The sequence below is a fragment of the Capra hircus genome, chromosome 4 (genome assembly GCF_001704415.2).
Source record: "Capra hircus breed San Clemente chromosome 4, ASM170441v1, whole genome shotgun sequence".
NCBI lineage: Eukaryota > Metazoa > Chordata > Mammalia > Artiodactyla > Bovidae > Capra > Capra hircus.
The window spans coordinates 14,865,421-14,891,222 of NC_030811.1; the positions used below are offsets into that span (position 1 = coordinate 14,865,421).

The 25,802-nt window shown below is 48.0% G+C and overlaps 1 pseudogene and 4 gene segments (V, D, J or C); 1 reads left to right on the forward strand and 4 right to left on the reverse strand.

The window, feature by feature from the left end:
• LOC108635892 lies at nt 1,110–1,777 on the reverse strand. The segment is given in 2 exon segments: nt 1,110–1,426; nt 1,565–1,777. Coding segments are annotated over 2 exon segments (366 nt in total).
• Nucleotides 7,733–11,185, reverse strand: LOC102182686. The segment is given in 3 exon segments: nt 7,733–7,846; nt 10,654–10,976; nt 11,108–11,185. Coding segments are annotated over 3 exon segments (486 nt in total).
• Nucleotides 11,908–12,174, forward strand: LOC102182398 (annotated as a pseudogene).
• Nucleotides 14,346–15,103, reverse strand: LOC102182118. The segment is given in 2 exon segments: nt 14,346–14,875; nt 14,963–15,103. Coding segments are annotated over 2 exon segments (579 nt in total).
• LOC102181857 lies at nt 19,328–20,152 on the reverse strand. The segment is given in 2 exon segments: nt 19,328–19,731; nt 19,866–20,152. Coding segments are annotated over 2 exon segments (453 nt in total).

The window sequence follows — 25,802 nt, forward strand, 5'->3', positions numbered from 1 at the left end:
TCACAACAGGGAGACCCATCCAGATTAATGGACTTGAGCCTTACAAGTTATTGTAACCTTTCTGTAAACAGTTTGCGATTTTATCTATACTTTATTCCAGAGACAATTCTTCGTAAATGTGTGTATTACTTTAATTTGTCTACATATTTCTATAGCTCTGCATCTTGGGAAATTCCCTCTAGCTTCCTGCTCTCCTTCATGGTAGGAGTCCCAGTAGGACTTCAAGGCCCATTTCTGCTTTAACTGATTGCAGCCCTGAGAATGGCCTTCCACCTACCATGTTTCTCCAGGTTTCTGCTCCCAACCTCATTGAAGGCTCATCAGCATTTGAGGAATTGTTTGGATCTGTTCTTATCAACTCACTGACAGACAGTCCACCAGCCAAAGGCAGGTACAGCTCCTTCATGTTCACAGGAGACCCTGCTTCCCATGTCGGGAGAGGCCTCAGGCCTGTGACCCACCTTTCTGGGAGGAGAGAAGCTGGTTGCCCAGCACAGGATGACGGATTGGCAGAAAGTAATGCAGACTTAGGAGCAACAGTGGTGAGACGTGGCACACATCAGGGTAAGTGAAAAATGTGCTTTTTTTATCTGAGACATTCTTTTCATGGGAATACCTCCTTGTGATGCGTGGCTGCCATTCACTGAGTAACATTTCATATCACAGAGCCCCAAACTGTATCTTGTTACACATAACACAACACGTATATGTAACTTGCTCTGTATGAAGACGGTTCCATGAGGAAAGTGTTGAGAGGAAACTTGAGCTGCAATCCTAGCTGTAACAGTCATGAAGTAGGAGATCTGGGCAATTCAAATCCCCTCAGATATATAAACAGTTAAAATAATACTTACCTCGCATGATCTTCAGTTCAGTTCAGGTCATTTCAGTTCAGTCCATTTCAGTTCAGTCGCTCGGTTGTGTCTGACTCTTTGCGACCCCATGAATTGCAGCATGCCAGGCCTCCCTGTCCATCACCAACTCAGCATTAAAACATATCAAGAAATGAATGTCTGGGAAAATCTATTTCTCTACCAGAGACTGGGCTTGGCACACTGGCAGTCGACACGCTCACCACCACTTCCTGAGCTGGGGCAGGACTGTTTTTGTCACAGAGGCACCTGATCATGCAGGGCTGTGTCTTGGCTGCTGGCACAGAGATACAGAGCAGAGTCCATCAGCTCCAAGGAGGTCAAGTTCAACTCCGAGCCTGACTGTTGACCTGAGAATCGATCTGACATGTTTCCTCTTTGATACACTTTTCCATCAAAATACTGAACGAGGAACTGGGGGCCCTGGCCCAGGGCCTGTTGGAACCAGTACACAGAGCGGTGTCCAGATTCAGGGGAACATCTCAGTGTCACTTGCTGTTTTCTTGATTTGGTCAGGAATTTTGGGGTCTGGGTGACTTCAGAATCCACCAGGCCTGTTGGGAAGAGACAAGGAAGTAGAGAGGAGAGAACAGGGGAAGCCTCCTGCTGCAGCGCTTTCCAGGAGTCTTGCATTTTGGGGATGGCAAAAGCAAAGTCATCTCAGAAGCTCCCACACTGTGTCCAGGACTCACCTGCTCCCAGGAGGCAGACAGTCAAGCAGCAGAGGAGCCTGGAGCCCATGGTAGCATCAGGAACCCAAGACCACTACTGGCTGGGGGCGGGTCTCCTGGAGTGAGTGGTGTAAAGTGCTGAAGGTCCTGCTTCCCTGATTGGAGCATTTGCCTATGATGTCACTGCTGTGTCTATCAGGCTGCCCTTGTCCATTGGACCCCTTACCAATACGCAGGGCTGGCTCCTCTATGCCCTTCCCTGTCCTGACAGCCCCTTAGCAAGCCTGGCTGTGAGGTGAGCTTCATCCCCTGGTCCCATATGCACACAACATGCCTTGTTCTTCTCTGCCCGACCCTGCCTGACACTCATCACCAGCCACCAGGCCCTCACCAGTCACCCCAACCCCTTCACTATTCCGCTTCCCGTGCTGAGTTAGGTCATGACCCTCTGTGTTCATCCCATGGTTCCAGGCAGATCCCCAGTTCCCTGAGCAGTGAGGAGTCTGTGCTGGCTCCATGTGTCCCAGGACCACTCAGGGAATTCAGACCTGCTCCCAGAGGCGGCATGATATAGACAAGGTTCTGTTAAGCTGCCCTCCCCAGGGTGACTCTCACACCCTCCCAGCACACTCTGCTTATTATGGAACAGTGCCTCCAAGTGGCAGTTCGTACCAGTACACACGGTCGTGACCCAGATCCTGAGTACATGTCAGTATCGCCCTCTGTCCTGTCCTCACGGCCTGGAATCTGGGGTCCTGAGTGACACCAGCATGGACCGACCCTGATGAGAAGGAGAACCGATGCTGCAGTCACAGCGCAGAGGCTTAGTGCTGGCACCCCGACGGGGACCCTGCCCCCCAGGACTCACCTGCCTGCAGGAGACAGAAGACCACACAGCCCAGGAGGTAGGGGCTCATGGTGGGGGCGGCGTGGGTGGAGGGCCCTCTGGGCTGAGTGTGGATGAGAGGGGAGAAGGGCTCTCCAGAGGGGCTCTCTCTCTGAGATGTCACTGTCCCTGCCAGGCCCCAGAGCCAACCTGTCACTCAGGGGCCACGCCTCTTCCCCCAGAGACTCAAATCAAAGATGAATCTGAGAGAGTCAATCCCTAGGCCAATTGATAAGAAGTCCAGGTCCCTGAGGAGAAAGGGTTCCAGAGTCCTCGAGAAGGCAAAAGGGGTCCAGGGCTCTCAAGGAGAAAGGGACAAACATTCTTTCTACATTGCTTTGTTTAGTCAATATAGCATAGTATCTTGCTCAAGAACATGTTTCTCCTTAACAAGAACCTTCTGACTAATCTTTTTATCTTAAGATGTATATTGTAGCAGTGAGTTTAGTGAGACCTTTCTATTGTCAGTTCTAATCTTGTTAATTTAAGATGTATGTTGTGAGTGGGTCCGATGAAATACGTAAGACCTTGATTAGACTAGCAAGTGGGGGTGCTTTCCCTCCCCTTCCGGTGTCTATGAGAGAAGCTTTCCTTGTCCCTTTTTATACTCGGCTACACAAAAGCTCTTGGGTGGTGAAAACTGGTCCCTGGCCCCAAAGGTAAATCTTTTCGGAGATCATGAATCCGACACCTTTCAACGTAAGCTATCAAACCTGAGTGAACTGTTGCCTTACAAGTTGCTGTAACCTTGACGTAAAACTGGTAAAATTTTTTGTATGTTCTAGTCCACAGATACTTTTTTAAATTTTTCATTAGTATATTTATTACTTTTATATATGCGCATATTTCTGTAGTCTTACGTCTTGCGGAAATCCTTCTGGCTTCCTGCTGCCCTTACGACTCCTGTGTCCCAATAGGACTTCAAGGCCCGTTTCCTGTTTACTTGACCGCAGACCTGAGAATGTCCCTCCACCCACCATGTTTATCCAGGTATCTGTTCCCAACCTCATCGCAAGCTCATCAAGTCTTGAGGACTTGTTTGGACTATTTCTTATCAATTCACTGACAAGACGGTCTGCCGGACAAAGCAGGTACAGTCATTCATGCTGACAGGATCCAGGGCCTCCCATGTCGGCGGAGGGAGTAAGCAGAGCCCTCTCAGGCCTGTGACCCACCTTTCTGGGTGGAGAGAAGCTGGGTGCCCAGCACAGGATGGCATATTGACACAAAGGAATGAAGGCTTAGGAGGGACATGGAGGGAGGTGCAGACGCCAGGGTAATGAAAAATGCTGTTTTTATTTGAGACATTCCACCCATGGGAATACCTCCTTGTGATCCGTGGCTGCAATTCATGAATAACAATTTATATCATAGAGCCCCAAATTCTATCTTGTTTCACATAACCCACATGCATATCTAATTTGTTCTGTAGGGAGACAGTTTCATTGGGGAAAAGAGACCACAAGTGTTGAAAACAGGCTTGAGTCAGAGTCCTTGCTATAACAATATGAAGTATGAGATCTGGGCAATTCATGTTCACTCAGATGTATAAACAGTTAAAATAATACTTACTTTGCATGATCTTTGTGAGCATTAAAACATATCAAGAAATGAGTATCTGGGGAAGACTGTCCACTCTGCCTGGCCTGGGCCAGCCAGGCAGGCAGTTGACACACTCACCACCACTTCCTGAGCTGGGACAGGAGTGTTTTTGGCCCAGAGGCACCTGATCATGCAGGGCTGTGTCTTGGCTGCTGGCACAGAGATACACGGCTGAGTCCGTCAGCTCCAAGGAAGTCAAGTTCAGCTCAGAGTGAAAGTCACTGAACTGTTTTCCTGAGAATCGATCTGATATCTTTCCTTTTTGTATCATTTCCCTGTTGTAATACTGAACGAGGAACTAGGGGCCCTGGCCCAGGGCCTGTTGGTACCAGTACACAGAGTGGTGTGCAGATTCAGGGGAACAGCTCAGAGTCACTTGCTGTTGTCTCGATTTGATCAGGTATTTGGGAGTCTGAGTGACTTCAGAATCCACCAGACCTGTTAGGGAGCAGACAAGGAAGCTGAGGGCAGAGCACAGGGGAAGCCTCCTGCTGCAGCCCTCATCGCCAGGCTTCTATCTCAGGGAGGCAAAGACATCTCAGAAACTCCCACACTGTGTCCAGGACTCACCTGCTCCCAGGAGGCAGACAGTCACACAGCAGAGGAGCCTGGAGCCCATGGCAGCATCAAGAACCCAGGACTACCATTAGCTGGAGGCAGGTCTCCTGGGGTGTGTGGTGAAAGCACTGACCCTCCTGCTTCCCTGATTGGAGCATTTGCCTATGACTTCACTGCTCTGTGTCTATCAGGCTGCCCTTGTCCACTGGACCCCTTGGCAGGACCCAGGGCTGGCTCCTCTATGCCCTTCCCTGTCCTGAACAGCCCCTCAGCAAAGGGTGGGTTTGAAGTGTGCACTCTCCCCATGTCTCCATATATCCACAATATGGCTTGTTCTCCTCTCTCTGCTCCTTCCTGACACTCGTCACCAAGCCCTCACCAGCCGCCCAATCCCCTCACCCTCCACTTCCCATGCAGGGCCCCTCTGCAGGTCCCCCCTGAGTACATCCTGAAGCTCCAGGCACATCCCCACTTCCCTGGCACTGAGGAGTCTGTTGGCTCCCTGTGTCCCAAGATCACTCAGGGAACTCAAGCCTGTTCCCTGACACAGGCTTGTAGTTAAGTTTCCCTAAAGCTGGCCTCTCCTGGGTGACCCTCAACCCCTCCCAGCACACCCTGGTTATATGGGCCCACAGTGCCTCCTGGTGGCCAGTGGTTCACAGTCTCATGGATTTGCATCCTCTGTCTAAAGCAGGGGTACAGAACCCCACAAGCTTAATACATACGCACGCACACACACACACACTCACACACACATACACTCACACACACACACACTCACACACACACACATTCTAGTGTTCTACTGCCTTCCCATCCTGGCTGAATTAGGATTGACCTTCAAATCTACTCTTAGCCTCTGGAAGTTGAAGACTCAATGATCCAACGGTTTCACTAAGAAGGAAAAAATTGCTGTATAACTGCAAAGACAGTACTTAGCTAAGATGGAAATAATCACAATAAAATAAACACTCTGAGGATCTCACGTGAATATGCCTGGAAACCTGTATTCCATACCTACCTCTGATTAATCAGATACATATATTTCCAGATTTCTTGTATAAATTAAGCATTTCCAAATTCTAGTTAATACATTTTATAAAGAGCTTTTATATATACGAACTCATATATTTCTACACTTATAAAATCTTGATATAATGGGGCAATGGAAGATGTATTTTGACTTTGAGAAGATTTTGATGAGGAAGGTGGTGCCAAGCTGGCCGAGGTTAGGTGAGATGCTGAGGAAGTCGGGGGCGGGAGGATGAACACACAAAGCCAGTGTCTCCTTCAGATGGACTCACATGAGATTCGGATGATTGATGATTAACTGAAGCTGATTTCTCTTTGATGACTCCAGACAGCTTGCTCAAAGCAGACCATGTGCAGAGGGCACTTTAAAAGCTTCCGTGTGACTTGGGAAGGGACATGACCCGGATGAGGGAGGAGCAGCATGGGTGTGCTAGAGGGGGCCAGGGAGGTGAGGAGAGGGACGTCCTGCCCACCCAAGAAAGGTGGGCAAGAGCGGAGACCACGTGAGAGCCAGTCGGGGAGAGCCTTCCAGAGAGACAGCATTGACATGAGACAAGGGGATCTGTTTTCATCTAGTTTACCAGCCACCTTCCCTCCTGGAGGTCTAGGCTCAGGTGAGGACTAGCAGTCAGAGCTGGAGAAGCATCTTCTTGGTTCACAGGGAGGATGCAGGGAAAAGACAGAGATGGATGGTGGACACATGTCTCAGAGTCCCTGAGTGAGGTTTGGGTCAACCTAGTCCGCATACCTGGGAGAAGGCAATGGCACCCCACTCCAGTACTCTTGCCTGGAAAATCCCATGGACAGAGGAGCCTGATAGGCTGCAGTCCATGGGGTCGCAAAGAGTCAGACATGACTGAGAGACTTCACTTTCACTTTCACTTTCACGCATTGGAGAAGAAAATGGCAGCCCACTCCAGTGTTCTTGCCTGGAGAATCCCAGGGACGGGGGAGCCTGGTGGGCTACCATCTATGGGGTCGCACAGAGTCGGACACGACTGAAGTGACTTAGCAGCAGCAGCAGCAGCAGTCCACACACCTAGGGTCACACTGCAGGCTCATGGCTAACCAAGCCCTGAGGCTCCCGGTGCTAGGAGCTTTCACTTGGATCCCCTGTCTTTTTGCACAGAGAGGAGGTGGCCGTGCAGCGCTGTGGAGTAACTGCTGGCGCAGAAGTACACAGATGTCTGGGAGGGGTTGGCAGACTCCAGCGTGAGAGGGAAGTTCTCTTTGTTTGATCTGGAGACACTGTAGCCCTCAGGCACGTCTCCTTGCTGCGTGGTGGGAGGCCCAGCTGAATAATGGATCAGCCTCAGCCCGTGTCCTGGGTCTTGTCAGTACCAGTACATATAGTTATGACCCAGATCCTGAGTACAATTAAGTGTCGCACTCTGTCCTATCTTCACCACCTGGAATCTGGGGTCCTGAGTGACACCAGCATGGACCGCCCCTGTGGAGAAGAGGACCGATGCTGCAGTCACAGCGGACATGCCTGGTGCTGGCACCCTGAAGGGGACCCTGCCCCCAGGACTCACCTGCCTGCAGGAGACAGAAGACCACACAGCCCAGGAGGCAGGGGCTCGTGGCGGGGGCGGGGCAGGCGGAGGGCCCTCTGGGCTGAGTGTGGATGAGAGGGGAGAGGGGCTCTCCAGGGAGTCCTTCTGAGATGTCACTGTCCCTGCCAGGCCCCAGAGCCAACCTGTCACTCAGGAGGCCACGCCCCTTCCCCCAGAGGCTCAAGTCAAAGTTGATTCTAAATCAGTAGCTTAGAACAAGGAGATGGCTTGGACAGATTGCTTGGACATGGTCTGAACAGATGTAAGTCTTACAAAGTGTTGTAACCTTTCCTTAGAGTAGTTTGTACCTTTATGTATATTTCACTCCGGAGATAATTCCTTAATTTGTATATTAGCTTATTTGTCTACATATTTCTGTAGTTTTGAATCTCAGAGGACATCCTTAGGGCTTCCTGCTGTCCTTTATGACCCATGCATCCCAAATACTCCCTCAAGTGTTGTTTCTGCTTTGCTCAATTGACCACAGTCCTGCTCCTGTCCTGTCACCTACCATGATTCTTTGGCGTCTGGTTCCTTAACGGCAGGGCAGACTCATCAGTATTTGAGAAATCGTTTGGCTCTGTTTCTTCTCAGTTCACTAACAGACAGGACACCCGCCAAACGCAGGTACAGCGCCTTCACGTTCGCCAAAGTATGTGCTTCCCGAGTCTGAGGGCGCAGGGAGGGGACACAGCAAGTGGAACCACCGCAGCCCTAAGACAGAACTGTCTTTGTGGCCAGAAGCTGGTTGCTCAACGCGGATGACATTTTCAAACAAAGGACCACATATATGAGAGGGATTTGGGGTGAAGTGCCGGACTCCAGGATAAATGAAAAGTGCTCTGACTTTATGTGAGACATCCACCTCATGGGAATACTTCCTTGCAAAGCACGACTGCCATTAATAAATTGATATCTTAGAGCCCTAGTCTATCTTGTTGCACAAACCCCACACTCAAAAGGACCCTGTACCTACAGCGATGCTCTGCTGTCGGGATCTTCAAATTCTTCATAGTCTTTGAACCATGGACTGTGTAAATTGTGTACCAGATCCTGGTTACATGATTTTAGACCCGCTGTGACCTCCTGATGGTCGGTTTCCCTTTAGCATGACCACACGTCTACTGTCTGGGTGACTAACTACTCCTGGGTCCTGGGACAGAAAGACACTGAAAGTCAAGTGAGAAACAAAGAAGGAACCTCATGTCACAACCACAGCAACTAGCCTTGAATCTGGGCCTGGCAAGCCCACGAGGGGTTCCACACATGTGCTCAGGACTTCTCTGGTCCAGGAGACAGAAGCACACAGTAAAGGGGGTCATACCCAGGCCAGGCCAGGAGCAAGGGGTCTTTCCAAGTCAAGGCCTGTGGCCTGAATCCTTGGGATCAAGTCATAGGAACCCTTCTCTGACATGGAATTATCATTCACTGATACAACTACTGCTGGTGGTCTGGCCAGCCCAGGACCCAATGCGTGAATCTGAAGCCTTGCTATGTTGTTTCTCATAGAATATTAACAAAAAATCATTATAAAATGATTTCAGAAAAAGGGTTCATGAGAAAAAAAATCTATGAAATTGAGTAAATAAATCTTACAAAAACAGCCTGTACCAGCTGGTAAGACCTTTGATGGTCATTTTATCAAACCATTAATTCCCAGTTAGGATTGTCTATCACACGGAAATGGTATCTCATATGGTTTCAAGCACTTTGTTAATTATAACACTTTCCAGGAGCACTTAACTGTCTTACATAGTTAGCTTCAGGCTAAAAAGGAATTGTTCTGATAGGTATAGACATTATGTTTTCACTAAAAAGATACATGAGCAAAACAAATCTACAGCAACAGAAATCATACTGTTGGTTGTCAGGGAAGGAGAGAGTCCTGGGAACGGGGCCTGAGGGAATTTCTGGTGATAAAATGTTCTCTGTCTTAAAGGGACAGATGTTTCATCAGCATATACATATATATTGATCAAACTGTAGATCTCTTCACTATACAGTGTGAATATACACCTGACCCTTGAACAACACAAGTTTGAACTGAGTGGGTCCACTTGTGGGTGGATATTTTAATAAACATGTACTAAGGTACTGAACAACTGTGATTGGTTGAATCCATGGATGTGGAATCTCAAATACACCGTTGAATGTGCAAGTGAAAGTCACTCAGTTGTGTCTGACTCTTTGCAATCCCATGGACTATACAGTCTATTGAATTCTCCAGGCCAGAATACTGGAGTGGGTAGGGTAGCCTTTCCCTTCTCCAGGGGATCTTCCCAACCTAGGTCCCCTGTATTGCAGGTGGATTCTTTACCAGCTGAGCCACAAGGGAAGCCCAAGAACACTGAAGTGGGTAGCCTATTCCTTCTGCAGTGGATCTTCCTGACCCAGGAATCGAACTGGGGTCTTCTGCATTGCAGGTGGATTCTTTACCAACTGAGCTGTCAGGGAAGCCCCCAGACTATAAGGTTGTAAGAGGCTCAGGGACCCTAAAATCTACATTGTTTACTTGTAAACTACAGTTCAAATATCAATAAAAGTGATTTTAAAATATCTGAGGTGAGATGTTGCAAGCTCTTTTTAATTCATGTAATGAATCATTAGGCATAATTTTCCTTTCACTGGGACTTCTTATTCCCTCAATTAAAGGGTTTCAAGGCAAAACGTGTCCATCTCTACCTTTGCACCTAGGAAATGGTAGAAGAGGCTGTCAGAGGTTAGCAAAGGGAATCAAGAAATCCAGAGTCCTGTTATGTCCCAGGGACTTCATGCTTATTAAATACTTATGAAACCCAGGAATATGGTGTGATGGCTAATTGAACATGTCACCTTGACTGTGGCAGAGACATTTAATTAAACTTTATTCTGGATGTTAAGTGGGGGTGTTTTTGGAAGAGGTTAACCTATATAAATAGGTAGATTTTAACATTAGATTAGATTAACATTTTAAACAGATGATCTTCCATTCCGCAGTCTTAGTGGGCCTCATCCAACCAGTGAAGATAAGAATAGAAGGAAAAGTCTGATCTTCCCCCAGGTAAGAGAGAACTGTTCAGCTGATGGCCTTCAAACTGGACCATCAGTTCTTGGGCCTTTGAATTTAAACATCAGCTCTCCCTGACCCTCTAGTATCACCAGTCCAACCTGCAGATTTGGACTTGTCAGCTGTAACAGCTACGTGGAGCGAACTCCTTTAAAAGATGGGGAGCAGGGAACACAGGTGTTGAGGACAGCCTAGATTCTGATTCCTTGTCTGACAGTTAGGAAATATGAGACCTGGGCAAGTCACTTCCCATCAGATGCATAAACAGTTAAACTAATCTTTATCTTGCATGATCTTTGTGAGCATTAAAACATACACAGGAAAGAATGTCTGGGAAAGTCTATCAGTTCTACCTGGGTCTGGGTCTCGCTGGCTGGCAACTGACACCCTGGCGACCACTTCCTGAGCTGGGGTAGGATTGTTTTTGTACCAGAGGCATCTGATCATGCAGGGCTGTGTCTTGGCTGCTGGCACAGAGATACATGGCGGAGTCCATCAGCTCCAAGGAGCTCAGGTTCAGCTCAGAGCGAGAGTCACTGAACTGTTTTCCTGAGAATCGATCCGGGAGGTGAGCTTCTCCGCTCACTTTCTGGTTGTAATACTGAACGAGGAACTGGGGGCCCTGGCCCAGGACCTGTTGGTACCAGTACACAGAGAAGTGTCCAGACTCAGGGGAACATCTCAGAGTCGCTTGCTGCTTTCTTGATTTGATCAGGTATTTGGGGGTCTGGGTGACTTCAGAATCCACCAGGCCTGTTGGGAAGGAGACAAGGAAGCTGAGGGCAGAGCACAGGGAAGCCTCCTGCTGCAGCCCTCAGCACCAGGCTTCTATCTCAGGGAGGTAAAGACATCTCAGAAGTTCCCACACTGTGTCCAGGCCTCACCTGCTCCCAGGAGGCAGAGAGTCACACAGCAGAGGAGCCTGGAGCCCATGGCAGCATCAGGAACCCAAGACTACTGCTGGCTGGGGGCGGGGCTCCTGGGGTGAGTGGTGTAAAGTGCTGACCCTCCTGTTTCCCCGATTGGAGCATTTGCTTATGGCGTCACTGCTCTGTGTCTCTGTAGGCCATTTCCTGATCCACTGGACCCCTTGGCGGGACCCAGGGCTGGCTCCTCTATGCCCTTCCTTGTCTTGCACAGCCCCTCAGCAAAGGGTGGGTGTGAGGTGAGCACTGTCCCCAGGTCCCCATATGCCCATCACATGGCTTTTTCTTCTCTTCCTGTCCCTGCCAGACACTCATCACCCTGCCCTCACCAGCCACACTAATCCCCTCACCCTCCACTCTCCATGGTGCTCCAGGAGAGAATCCCCTGGGCACATCCTGAGGCTCCAGGCATGTCCCCACTCCCCTGGGCAGCGAGGAGTCTGTGCTGGGTCCATGTGTCTGGACCACTCAGGGAACTCAAACCTGCTCCCTGATGCAGGCATGTAGCCAAGGTTCCCCTAAGCTGCCCTCTCCAGGGTGACTCTCACCCGCTCCCAGCACACCCTGCATATCATGGACCCACAGTGCCTCCTAGTGGCCAACGGTCCACAGTCTCCCGGATCTGCGCCTTCTGTCTAAATCAAGAACAGAAATTTAGATGCTCCATGGCTTCGGCAGTGACGGCCTCTCCGTTCAGGTGTGAGCCTGGCCGGCACCTTTCCCAGGAGACCAAGGCCAGACCCTGCTCCTTGGTGGCCATGTGTGACTGAAGGGCCGTGATCAAGAATGCCGATATGTCAGAGCAGATGCAACGGGACACGTTGGAGTGTGCTGCTCAGGCCCTGGAGAAGTATAATACAGAGAAGGCCATCGTGGCCCACATCAAGGAGTCTAACAAGAAGTACCACCCCATCTGGCACTGCATCGAGGGGAGGAACTTCTGTAGTTATGTGACATGTGAAACCAAAGACTTCATCTGCTTCTCCCTGGGCCAAGTGGCCAATCTCCTGTTCAAATCCGGTTAAAAGCATGGACTGGGCCACACACCCGGTGATCCATCCAAAAACAAGGGCTGCAGCCTAAAGTCCAAACACCAGAGACTGCAGTCTTCAGCCCTGCCTAAGGGAACACCTCCGTCTCTGAACCTTTATTGGGTTTTGTAGAGGGCATTCTCTGTACTGGTTTGTTGTGGTTATAAAGCAGTCAGCAAAATGGCTTACATTTTTCTATTCCATACCTCTCTACCACATGTTTTTTTTTTCTTTTCAAAATCCATTCCTTTAAAGAAAGAAGTCTTTTGGAGAAGGGTGCGTTAATTACCGTTTGTTCAAATAATCTAGAGTTGAAGATGGCCTCTTTAGTGGATCTTGGGTGGGCTGGTGGGGGTGATTCCTTGAAGTTTCTGCGGGATGTAACAGACTAGCTATTCAGCACTCCTGCATTTCATTCTTGCCCATCCTGCTTCTGCTGTGCATGGAAGAATACTACTCAGAAGTGCATGTTGAGAGAAGCATGGCAGAGAAACTACTGGACTAACTCTTACTCCTAATCTGATAAGTACCTTCCTTAAGCGCTCCTTTTGTGATAACTGCTATAGAGTGCTCTGGGCCTTGGGCCTCAGGAGATGATGAATATGTCGTGGAACACCTTTAAGCTTTCTATGGCTGTAAAATGGAAATATGCTGGTAAGAAAGTTGGGCTAATGAGAAATTTGTTGGGCTCTAGACATTTCCCCTCCCCTGCCTGGCCAAAATATACTCTAAAGATCAAAGGTGGTCTTAAAGGAAAAAACCTTTCAAGTAGCAGTGCTCCTTGGGATTCTAATAAAGTCTGCAGGAATTTAAACTTACAAGCCTGCTGTTCTGTGCTTTAACTAGCTGTGTTCACATATGAGTTGCACTTTCATTAAAAGACACAATTAAAACAAAAAAAGAATAGATATTCCTCACAACCCCACCTGCAACCCCTCTACACACAGATACGCACACAGACACACAAATACACTCCCCTGATCTACTGTCTTCCCAGCCTGACAGAATTAGGGTTGATCCTCAAATCCACTCTTATCCTCTGGAGGTAAAGGACTGAATGATCTGACATTTTTACTAAGAAGGAAGTAATTTTTGCACCACTACAATGCCAGTAGTTAGCTAAGATGAAAATACATGACCACAAAATAAATGCTCTGAAGATCTCAAGTGAATCCGCCAGGAAACATGTATTCCATAACTACTTCTGATTAATCCGATGCATATATTTCCAGATTTCCTATTGAAATTAAGCTTATTACCAAATTCTAGGTAAGGCATTTTATAAAGAGGTTTTGTATATGTGGACTCATTTATTTCTGCACTTATAAAATTTTGATATAATGAGGCAATGGAGGATATATTTTGACTTTGAGAAGATTTTGATGATGGAGGTGGGCCAACCTGGCCTAGGTTAGGTGAGATGCTAAGGAAGTCAGGGGGCGGGGGGAAGAACACACAAAGCCAGTCTGTCTTCCTTCAATGGACTCACAAGGAGTTTTGGATGATTGATAATTAATTGAAGTTGGTTTCTCTTTGATGACTCCAGACAGCTTGCTCAAAGCAGACCACATGGACAGGCCACTTTAAAAACTACCTTGTGATTTGGGAAGGGACGTGACCATAGCTTAGTTGGTAAAGAATCCGCGTGCAATGCAGGAGACCCTGGTTCGATTCCTGGGTTGGGAAGATCCCCTGGAGAAGGGATAGGCTATCCACTCCAGTATTCTTGGGCTTCCCTTGTGGCTCAGCTGGTAAAGAATCCACCTGCAATGTGGGAGACCCTGGTTCGATTCTTGGGTCGGGAAGATCCCCTGGAGAAGGGAAAGGCTACCCACTCCAGTGTTCTGGCCTGGAGAATTCCAGGGACTATACAGTCCATGGAGTCACAAAGAGTCAGACACGACTCAGTGACTTTCACATTCACTTTCATGACCCAGATGAAGGAGGAACACTGTGGCTGGAGTAGAAAGGGCCAGGAAGCTGATGCCAGGGAGGTGGGGAGAGTGATGATTTATCCACCCAGGAAAGGTGGGCAAGAGAAGAGAGCATGTGAGAGCCAGGCTGGGGGAGAACCTTCCTGAGAGACAGCAGTGAGCTGCCTGAAGTGAGACGGGGGGGCCTATTTTTATCTAATTTACCAACAACCTTCTCTCCTGGACTAGGAGTCAGAGCTGGGGAAACTCCTGGTTCACAGGGACGATACAGAGAAAAGACAGCAATGGATGGTGGACACATGTCCGCAAGGCCTGGAGTGAGGTCCGGGCCAGCACAGACCATACACTCAGGGTCACACTGCAGGCACGTGGCAGCAGAGCCCTGAGGCTCCTGGTGCTGGGAGCCCACAAGCGAGGGGCTGCCTTGCCTTTTTGCACAGAGAGGAGGTGACCCTGCAGCGCTGTGGGGTAACTGCTGGCGCAGAAGTACACAGATGTCTGGGAGCGGCTGGCAGACTCCAGCGTGAGAGGGAAGTCCTCTGTGCTTGGTCTGGAGACATTGTACCCGTCAGGCACGTCTCCCTTTTCCGTGGCGGGAGGGCCATCTGAGTAATGGATCAGCCTCAGCCCGTGTCCTGGGTCTTGTCGGTACCAGTACATATAATCATAGTTCAGATCCTGAGTGCATCTCAGTGTCACCCTCTGTCCTGTCCTCACCACCTGGAATCTGGGGTCCTGAGTGACACCAGCATGGACCGCCCCTGTGGAGAAGAAGGACCGATGCTGCAGTCACAGCAGACAAGCTTAGCGCTGGCACCCCCAAGGGGACCCCGCCCCCCAGGACTCACCTGCCTGCAGGAGACAGAAGACCACACAGCCCAGGAGGCAGGGGCTCATGGCGGGGGCGGGGCGGGCAGAGGGCCCTCCTGGCTGAGTGTGGATGAGAGGGAGAGGGGCTCTCCAGGGAGTCCTTCTGAGATGTCACTGTCCCTGCCAGGCCCCAGAGCCAACCTGTCACTCAGGGGGCCACGCCCATTCCCCCAGAGGCTCAAATCAGAAATGAACCTGAGTGAACATTTCACAACGTGGAGAACCATCCAGCTCAATAGGCATAAGCCTTACAAGTTGTTATAACCTGTCAACTGTTTGCAACTTTATATATACTTTGTTCCAGAGATAATTCTTCATTAAACTTATATTCGTCTTATTTATCCACATATTTATGTAGCCTTTTTAAAGTTATTTTTAACTGGAGTATAATTGCTTTGCAAAGTGTGTTGGTTTCTCCTGTACACTACGTGACTCAGCCGTTAGTATGCATATATCCCCTCCCTCTTGAACTTCCCTCCCTCTGAGCCCCGCACTTGACCCCTCTAGGTCCTCAGAGAGCAAACAGCTGAGCACCCTGTGCAGTACAGCAGCTTCCCACTAACTCTCTACTTTACATATGTAACGTGATTTCTTAGTTTTGATTCTTGGGGAAAAGTCCTTATAGCCTTCTGCTGCCCTTTATGACTCTTGCGTCCCACCTATGCCTTCAAGTGTCCATTTCTACTTTGTTTAGCTGACTGCAATTGTTTTTTTTTTTGTTTCTTCCACCTGATTCTTCTGGTATCTGGTTCCCCAACCTTGGGGCAGGCTCATCAACATTTGAAGAATCCTTTGAGTCTATTTCTTACCAATTCACTGATAGACTGGGCACCTGCTAAATGCGGCTACAGCTCCTTCATGTTCAGCAGAGAACATGCTTCCCGTGTCTGAATGGGGGAAGCAGCACAGCTGTAACCCACCTTTCTTCTAGGAGAGTAGATGGTTGCTCTGCACCGTGGGTGACGTGGGAGCACAAAGGAAGACAGATGCGGAAGGGACTGGGGGGAGGTGGCAGACTCGGGGCAAAGGGAAACTGCTCCCTATTTATTCGAGACAGACATTCCATGAAAGTAACTCCTCCTCCCTAAGTAGCATAGACGAAGATGAAAGTGTTAGTCGCTCAGTCGTGTCCGACTCTGCAACCCCATGGACTAGATCTAGCCCACCAGGCTCCTCTGTCCATGGGATTTTCCAGGGAAGAATACTGGAGTGGATTGCCATTTTCTTCTCTAAGGGATCTTCCTGACCCAGTGATCAAAACCAGGTCTCCTGCATTGCAGACTCTTTACCATTTGAGCCACCAGGGAAGCCTTTATGTAGCATGCCTGATCTTAATGAACAGATATCACAGAGCCCCAAACTACCCTGTTACACATAACCCCCGACTTTGAAGAACCCCTACTTGATGCAATGCTCTGCTGTTGTGATCTTCAAACACTCAACAACAGTTGAAACAGGGTCCCTGCAAATTATGCAGCTGGTCCTGGTTACATGGTTTTGGACCTGTGATGACCTCCTGATGTTCTGGGTTTCCTTGATCCCAAGCACATGTCTGGGGGCTGGGTAATGCTGCATTCCTGGCACCTGGGAGAGAGAGGCATAGAAACGAAAGTTAGAAGCAGCAAAGGAGTCTGAATTCATGACCACAGCAGCAAGACTTGACCTGGGGTCTGGCAAGCCCACGAGTGGTTCCACATCCAGCTCAGAACTTCTTTCTTCCAGAAGACAGCAGGGCACCCAGCACAGGACACTCATGCTCAGGCCATGCCAGAAGAGAAAGAGCAGCTTTCCAGCTCAAGGCCTGTGTCTTGGATACTTATGGTCGAAGCAAAGAGGACCCGTGTCTCAACATGGAATTGTCTCTCACCAAAATTCCTAGTGCCCACGGTCTTGCCAGCGGAGAACACACTGAGTGAGGATGAAACCTAGCTATGTGTGTATCTCATGGAATCTCAACATCATTTCCTGGGAAGTGATGACTTCTTGTCAAAATATCATTATCAAATGATTTCAGGGAATGGGTTCATGAGAACAAATTTATGAAGGTGAGTAAATAAATTTTACAAAAAGTAGCTTGTAGCAGCTGGCATGACCTTTTAATGGTCATTTTATCAAATCGCCCATCTCCAGATAGGACAGTCCCTGACATGGATGTGATGCTCACATGGTTTCAAGCACTTCTTTAACCGTAAGACTTTCCGGAAGCACCTAACCTTCTTCAATATTTTGCACTTGCCTAAAAGGGAATTGCTTTAATGGGTATAAAGCTTATATTTTCAGTAAAAAGATGCCTGAGTAAAACAAATCTCTAGCAACAGATATCAAATTGTTGGTAGTCAGGGAAGGAGAGAGGCATAGGAAAGGGCCTGAAGAAACTTTCTGGCAATGGAAATATTCTTTATTGTAATAGGGTGGATGTTGCATGGCACACGTATGTATGTTGATTGAAACCACAGATCTGTCCATTATACAGTGTGTAATGTTTATGGTATTTACAGATGAACTTCAAACAACACAGGTTTGAACTGAGTGGGTCCATTTATGTGTGGATGTTTTAATAAATACTTACTAAGGGAAATTGGAAGACTCTTGCTCCTTGGAAGAAAAGCAGTGACAAACCTAGACAGCATATTAAAAAGCAGAGCCATCACTTTGCCAGCCAAGGTCCGTCTAGTCAAAGCTATGGTTTTTCCATTACTCATGTATGGATGTGAGAGCTGGACCATAAAGAAAGCTGAGTGCCGAAGAATTGATGCTTTTGAGCTGTGGTGTTGGAGACGACTCTTGAGAGTCCCTTGGACTGCAAGGAGATAAAACCAGTCAATCCTAAAGGAAATCAATCCTAAATATTCATTGGAAGGACTGAAGCTGAAACGCCAATACTTTGGCCACCAGATGTGAAGAGCTGACTCATTGGAAAAGACCCTGATGCTGGGAGAGATTGAAGGTGGGAGGAGAAGGGGACGACAGAGGATGAGATGGTTGGATGGCATCACTGACTCCATGGACTTGAGTTTGAGCAAGCTCTGGGAATTGGTGGTGGATAGGGAAGCCTGGCGTGCTGCAGTCCATGGGGTCTCAGAAGTCAGACACGACTGAGTGACTGCACTGAACTGAAGGTACTGCCCAGTTTGACTGGCTGAATCTGTGGACCTGGAATCCCGCATACAGACGGATGAATGTGAAGTTATACACAAAGTTTTGATTACGGCGTTGTGGATGCCTCAGGGGTCCTAAGCCTGCATAGGGCTTCCCAGGTGGCACAGTGGTAAAGAATCCACCTGCCATTGAGGAGACGTGGATTCGACCCCTGGGTCAGGAAGATCTCCTGGAGAGGGAAATGGAAACCCACTGCAGTGTTTTGCCTGGGGAATCCCATAGACAGAGGAGCCTGGCAGGCTACAGTGCATAGGGTGGCAAAGAGTCAGACACAACTGAGCACACACATATAATTCACATTTTAAAATATCTAGGAGGCATATATATTACACACTCTTGTTAATTTCATGTGATGACTCATCAGGCATAAATGAATTTTTCCTGTGACTTCTGATATCCTCAACTATAGGATTTCAAGGTAACATATGTCCATTTCTACCTTTGCACCTAGGAAATGGTAGAAGAGGCTGTCAGAGTTTAGCAAACGGAATCAAGAAGTCCAGAGTGCTGTTATGCGCCAGGGACTTCCTGCTTATTAAGTAGTTATACAGCAGTGGAACATGGTATAATGCTATTATAATGTATCACCTTGACTATGCCACAGATATTTAATTAAACATTATTCTAGGTGTTATATGAGGATGCTGTTAGAAGAGGTTAACATGTAAACAGGTAGATTTTAATATGAGGTTAGATTAACATTGTAGCATTGTAAACAGATGACCTTTCATAGTGTCGGTGGGCATCATCCAACCAGTGAAGACATGAATAGAACAGAGAGACTGACCCTCCCCAAGTAAGAGAGAATTGTCCAGGTGGTGGCCTTCAAACTGGACCATTAGTTCTTCAGCTTTTGAGCTAAAACTCAGCTCTCCCTGGGTCTCCAGTACCACCAGCCAGTATCCAGTTTTGGGACTTACCAGCCTTAACAACCACGTGAACCTACTCTTTTAAAACATGTATACTAATGTTTGTTCTATGGGGGGACAGTTCTAAGGGGGGCAAGGACCATAGGTGTTGAGGAGACTTGAGTCTGATTCCCTGTCTGACAGTAATGAAGTATGAGACCTGGGCAAGTCAGTTCCCCTCGGGTGTATAAACAATTACAATAGTACTTATCTTGCATGATCTTTGTGAGCATTAAAACACGGCAAGGAAAGAATGTCTGGGAAAATCTGTCCACTCTACCAGAGCCTGGGCCTGGCTGGCTGGCAGCCAACACCCTCAAGGCCACTTCCTGAGCTGGGGCAGGAGTGTTTTTGTTCCAGAGGCACCTGATCATGTGAGGCTGTGTCTTGGCTGCTGGCACAGAGATACACGGCTGAGTCTGTCAGCTCCAAGGAGCTCAAATTCAGCTCAGAGCGAAAGTCACTAAATTGTTTTGCTGAGAATCGATCTGGCATGTTTTCTTCTCCACTAACTTGTCCGCGGTAATACTGAACGAGGAACCGGGGGCCCTGGCCCAGGGCTTGTTGGTACCAGTTCACAGAGCGGTGTCCAGATTCAGGGGAACATCCCAGAGTCGCTTGCTCCTTTCTTGATTTGATCAGGTATTTGGGGGTCTGGGTGACTTCAGAATCCACCAGGCCTGTTGGGGAGGAGACAGACAGAAGCTAAGGGCAGAGCACAGGGGAAGCCTCCTGCTGCAGCCCTCATCACCAGGCTTCTATCCCAGAGAGGCAAAGACATCTCAGAAGCTCCCACACTGTGTCCAGGACTCACCTGCTCCCAGGAGACAGAGAGTCACACAGCAGAGGAGTCTGGAGCCCATGGCAGCATCAGGAACCCAAGACTGCTGCTGGCTGGGGGAGAGGCTCCTGGGGTGAGTGGCATAGAGTTCTGACCCTCCTGTTCCCTGATTGGAGCATTTGCCTATGATGACATCACTGCTCTGTGTCTCTGCAGGCTGCCCTTGTCCACTAGACCCCTTGGGAGGACCCAGGGCTGGTTCTTCTATGCCCTTCCCTGTCCTGCACAGCAGCTCAGCAAAGGGTGGGTGTGAAGTGTGCATTCTCCCCATGTCTCCATATGTCCACAATATGACTTCTCCTCTCTCTGCTCCTTCCTGACACTCATCACTGAGCCCTCACCAGCCACCTGAACCCCTCACCCTCCACTTCCCATGCAGGGCCCCCCTGAATACATCCTGAAGCTCCAGGGATGTCCTCACTCCCCTGGGCAGTGAGTCTGCCCTGGTTCCTTGTGTCCTGGAAGCACTAGGGGAACTCACACCTGCTCCCTAATGCAGGCATGTAGTCAAGGTTCCCTTAAGCTCCGCTCTCTTGGGTGCCTCTTCAACCCCTCCCAGGCAGCCTGCTTACCATGGGCCCACAGTGGCTCCTAGTGGCCAATGGTCCACAGTCTCTTGGATTTGTACTTTAGGTCTAAAGCAGGAATGGAAATTCCCAACAGCCCTCAGGACAACCCCTACACACACACACACACACACACACACACACACACACACGCACGCACGCACGCACGCACGCACACCCCTCCTCACACTCCTGTTCTTATGCCTCCCCAATCTGGCTGAATTAGGGTTGATCTTGAAATCCACTCAGCCTCTGGAGGTAGAAGATTGTATGAAGAGACACTTCAACTAAGAAAAAAAAATTGCTCCACCATCACTATCACGGTAGTCTGCTAAGATGAAATAGTACAGGCCATAAAATAAACACTCTGATGGTTTCTCAAGTGAAGCCATCCTGGAAACATGTATTCCATAGCTCCTTCTGATTAATCAGAACCATATATTTCCAGATTTTATGTTTAAATTAAGTATTGCCAAATTCTAAGTAGTGTACTTTATAAAGAGGTTTTATACATATGAACCTATTTATTTCTAATCTTATAAAATCTTGAAATAACTATCCAGTCAGTAGAAGACCTAGGGGGACTTCTCTCCAAAGAAGACATGCAGATGGTCAACAAGCACAAGAAAAGTTTGGCAACAACAATAATTATTAAAGGAATGCAAGTCAAAACTATAGTGAGGTATCACCTCACACTGGTCAGAATAAGCATCATTAAAAAGTCTGCAAGTAATAAATGCTGGAGACAGTGTGGAGAAAAAGAAACCCTCCTACACTGTTGGTGGGAATGAAAACTGGCATAGCTATTAGAAGAGTTCAATTCAGTTGCTCAGTTGTGTCCGACTTCTTGAGACCCCATGAACTGCAGCATGCCAGGCCTCCCTGTCTAGGACCAACTCCCAGAGCCACTGTGGGCCCATGGTAAGCAGGCTGCCTGGGAGGGGTTGAAGAGTCCACCCAAACCCATGTCCACTGAGTCAGTGATGCCATCCAACCATCTCATCCTCTGTCACCCCCCTCTCCTCCTGCCCTCAATCTTTCCCAGCATCAGGGTCTTTTCAAATGAGTCTTAGAAGAGTATGGAGGCTGTTTAAGAAACTAAAAATAGAGTTACTGTATGATCTTGCAATCCCACCTGTAGACATAAAATTAGACAAAACTATAATTCTAAAAAATACATGGACCTCAATGTTCTTCGTGGCACTATTTACAATACTCAAGATATAGAAGCATCCTAAATATTCATCAACAGATGAATAGATATATAGTATGTATATATATATATATATACACATTATATATATATATATATACACACACACACACAATGGAGTATTACTCAGCCACAAAAAGAATGAAATAATGTTATTTTCAATAAAATGTTTGGACCTAGAGATTAACATACTAATGGAGTAAGGCAGAGAAAGACAAATATTATATGATATAGCTTACAAGTGGAATCTAAGAAAAAGTAGGTAAAATGAACTCATTTACAAAACAGAAATAGACCCACAGACATAGGAAAGAAACTCATGGTTACCAATGGGGAAAAGTGAAAGTGGAAATTGCTAGTCGCTTAGTCGTGTCTGACTCATAGACTGTAGCCCACCAGGCTTCCCTGTCCATGCAGTTTCCCAGGCAAGAACACTGGAGTCGGTCACCATTTCCTTCTTCAGGGTATCTTCCCAACCCAGGGAGGGAACCCGGGTCTCCTGCATTGCAGCAGATTCTTTACCGCCTGAGTCACCAGGAGAAAGGTGGTGGTGCTGCTGCTGCTAAGTCACGTCAGTTGTGTCCGACTCTGTGTGACCCCATAGACAGCAGCCCACCAGGCTCCCCCATCCCTGGGATTCTCCAGGCAAGAACACTGGAGTGGGTTGCCATTTCCTTCTCCAACGCATGAAAGTGAAAAGTGAAAGTGAAGTCTCTCAGTCGTGTCCGACTGTTAGCGGGGAGGGATCAATTAGGAGTTTGAGATTAACATATATGCATTACAATATGTAAAACAGATAATACATAATCAACAGGGACCTGCTACATAGCACAGGGAATTGTGCTCGGTATTTCCTAACAGCTTACAAGGAAGAAGATTCTGAAAACATATACATACACACATACATATTTTCGTTGTTGCTTTTCAGCCGCTAAATTGTGTCTTACTCTTTGCGACCCCATGGACTGTAGCATCCCAGGTTCCTCTGTCTTCCACTATCTCCCAGAGTTAGCTCAGACTCATGTCCATTTAATCAGTGATGCCATCCAACCATCTCATCCTCCATCATCCCCTTCTCCTCCTGCCTTCAATCTTTCCCAGCATCAGGGATTTTTCCAATGACTCAGCTCTTCACATCAGATAGCCAAAGTATTGGAGCTTTAGCTGCAGCATCAGTCCTTCCAATGAATGATCAGGGTGATTTCCTTTAGGATTGACTGGTTTGATCTCCTTGCAGTCCAAGGGACTCTCAAGAGTCTTCTCCAACACCACAGTTTGAAAGCATCAATTCTTCAGTGCTCAGCCTTCTTTATGGTCCAACTCTCACATCCATGCATGACTACTGAAGAAACCATAGCTTTGACTAGACAGACCTTTATTGGCAAAGTGATGTTTCTGCTTTTTAATATGCTGTCTAGGTTTGTCATTGCTTTTCTTCCAAGGAGCAAGCGTCTTTTAATTTTGTGACTGCAGTCCCCATCTGCAGTGATTTTGGAGCCCAGGTAAATGAAATCTGTTACTGCTTCTACGTTTTCCACTTCTATATGTGTACGTGTATATATGCATCACCAAATCACTGAGCTGTACACCTGGAACTAAGACAACAGTATAAATCAACTATACAGGTGATACAAAGGAGAAATAGAAAAAATCCCAACTCCAGCTTCTGAGATTGTCAGACTTAGGAGACTTAGAGAAGCTGCAAAGGAGTGGCAACTTGGATTCACACCCACATTTAATTATAAGCCATAGTTTTTTAAAGAAACCATACTATGTTACTATAGTCACTTTAAAGTACACTCACCAAGAGCTGTACTAACAAGTATACTTTGATTAGATGAGTGCTCAGTGTGGAATATTCTGACAAGACTTAAGACATAGCCAGAAAAGAAAATGTTGAAACGTTCACACAAACTGGAAGTCTGGGCTTGAATCCAGTTGTTCATACACGAGGATAAATGTCTAAATTTTGCTGGGGAAAAACACTCCATGCAGCTCTGTTCACAGCATATCTGTGCGTGCTCAGTCATGTCCAACTTTTTGTGACCCCATGGACTGTAGGCCACCAGGCCCCTCTCTCCATGGAGTTTTCCAGGTAAGAATACTGGGCTGGGTTGCCACTTTCTACTCCTGGTGATCTTCCCCACCCAGGGATGGAACCCACATCTTCCACACATCTCCTGCATCTCCTCCATTGAAAGCAGATCTTTTACCACTGAGCTACTCTATGCAAATGGGCATTAATTATCACAAGTTATAAGTTTACATACTTGGCTTTTTCTATGAAAGTAAAGGCTGTAAGACAGTTTTCATAGAAGGACTTATGTCTCCCCTAAATTCAACTGTTGAAGTCCTAAAGCCCGTGAGACTGTATCTGAACTTAGGACCTTGAGGGAGGTGGTTAAAGATGAATAGCATTATGCAAGGGGACTCTAACACAGCGTAACTAGCATCCTCATGCGAGAGGAAGAGATGCCAGAGAGCCCTTTCTCTGTGAAAACCCAGAGGAGAGGTCCCATGAGGACACGGGGAGGAGGCAGCTGGCTTCCAGTTCTCACCGGAAACAAACCCTAGCACCTGCATCTTGGCTTTCAGGCCCCAGAACTGTGAGAAAATCAGCGTGTGTTGTCTAAGTCACACAGCCTGGTGTTTATTATGGCAGCCTGAGAAGATCCCCGGGAGGAGGGCACGGCCACCCACTCCAGTATCCTTGCCTGGAGAATCCCATGGACAGAGGAGCCTGCCAGGCTACAGTCCACGGCGTTGCAGAGAGTCAGACGCGACAGAGCAGCTAAGCACAGCACAGCATGAGCAAACTAGTCAACAGTATAGCCCCGTAGCAAGTCAGGACAAGAAGCAAGGACGAAGGCAGGTCTGAGCCAGGCCCCGAAAAATGAGTAGTACCCGGTCGTGTGTGGAGAGGAGAGAGGGCCCGTGGGGCCGTGGGAAGACAGAGAGTGGATGCAGAGGATTTAAGATCCTTCTGTGTTTCAGGGAATTTAGCAAAGTGTGGTCACAGAGCGCATCGCATCCTGAGATGGCCCCAAAGCAGTGATCTGAAGCAAATAGAATCTGGGTGGTGAAGTGATTCCACGGAAGCAGAATTGATCTGGAGAGCCTCTGCCTATTTATAACCAGGGGAGCCATGCCCTCTTCTGTGTGTGGGAGGCACCGAACCATGCCCAGAGGACGCAGGCAAGGGAGAGAGGTCTAGAAAGAATAAGGTCAACTCTGGGTTTCATACACCATCATCACATCATCTACATGGTGAGGACCTCACCTGGACTAGCCCCAGGTGATGCTGGTTGTTATAAACACTGGTGATTCAAGACTGTGGGAGGGAGGAGGAAAGAGATTGCTTTGAAAAACACAGTTGTTATTTTTTTTTCTTTTTTTTTACTCATTTTGTAGCTCTAGATCTATTCTCAACCACTTCATGCGTAGTTTCCGCCCTAGACCTTCCCCATACGTCAATTTCTTCTCCCTAAATTATACAAATCAAACGCTTGTGACGCTGTTAGAATCACACACTTATCATGTCATTTTGTTCCCCAGGTGAACACTCTCTTCCTCAAAAAAGAAGCCTCCAGTTAGTAAATGACAAACCCTTCTTCTCCCCGGTAGCATCCAACGTCAGACAAGGAAGGTCATTTTGGAGCAGACCTGGTGATGTGACCCCATTCTCTGAACACATCTTCTTGGCCTCTCTTGTCCCTCCCTGTGTGGCATGAAAGCCCAAGGCTGCTTTCCAGGGCCCCCAGTCATTTTTCTTTCCCACTGCAGACCCCAGGCTCTCATGGATCTCGCAGCTCTGATGTTGCTCCACACTGGGGTAGAAAGCTTTGTACATACAAAGCAGGTGACTCAGCAGGGCTGTGCCAAGCTGTTGGCACAAAGGTACAGGGCCAAGTCAGTCAGCTCCAAGGAGCTCATGTTCAGCTCAGAGCGGGAGTCACTAAACTGTTTTGCTGAGAATTGATCCAGGAAGTCAATGGCACCCCACTCCAGTACTCTTGCCTGGAAAATCCCATGGACGGAGGAGCCTGGTGGGCTGCAGTCCATGGGGTCGCGCAGAGTCGGACACGACTGAGTGACTTCACTTTCACTTTTCACTTTCATGCACTGGAGAAG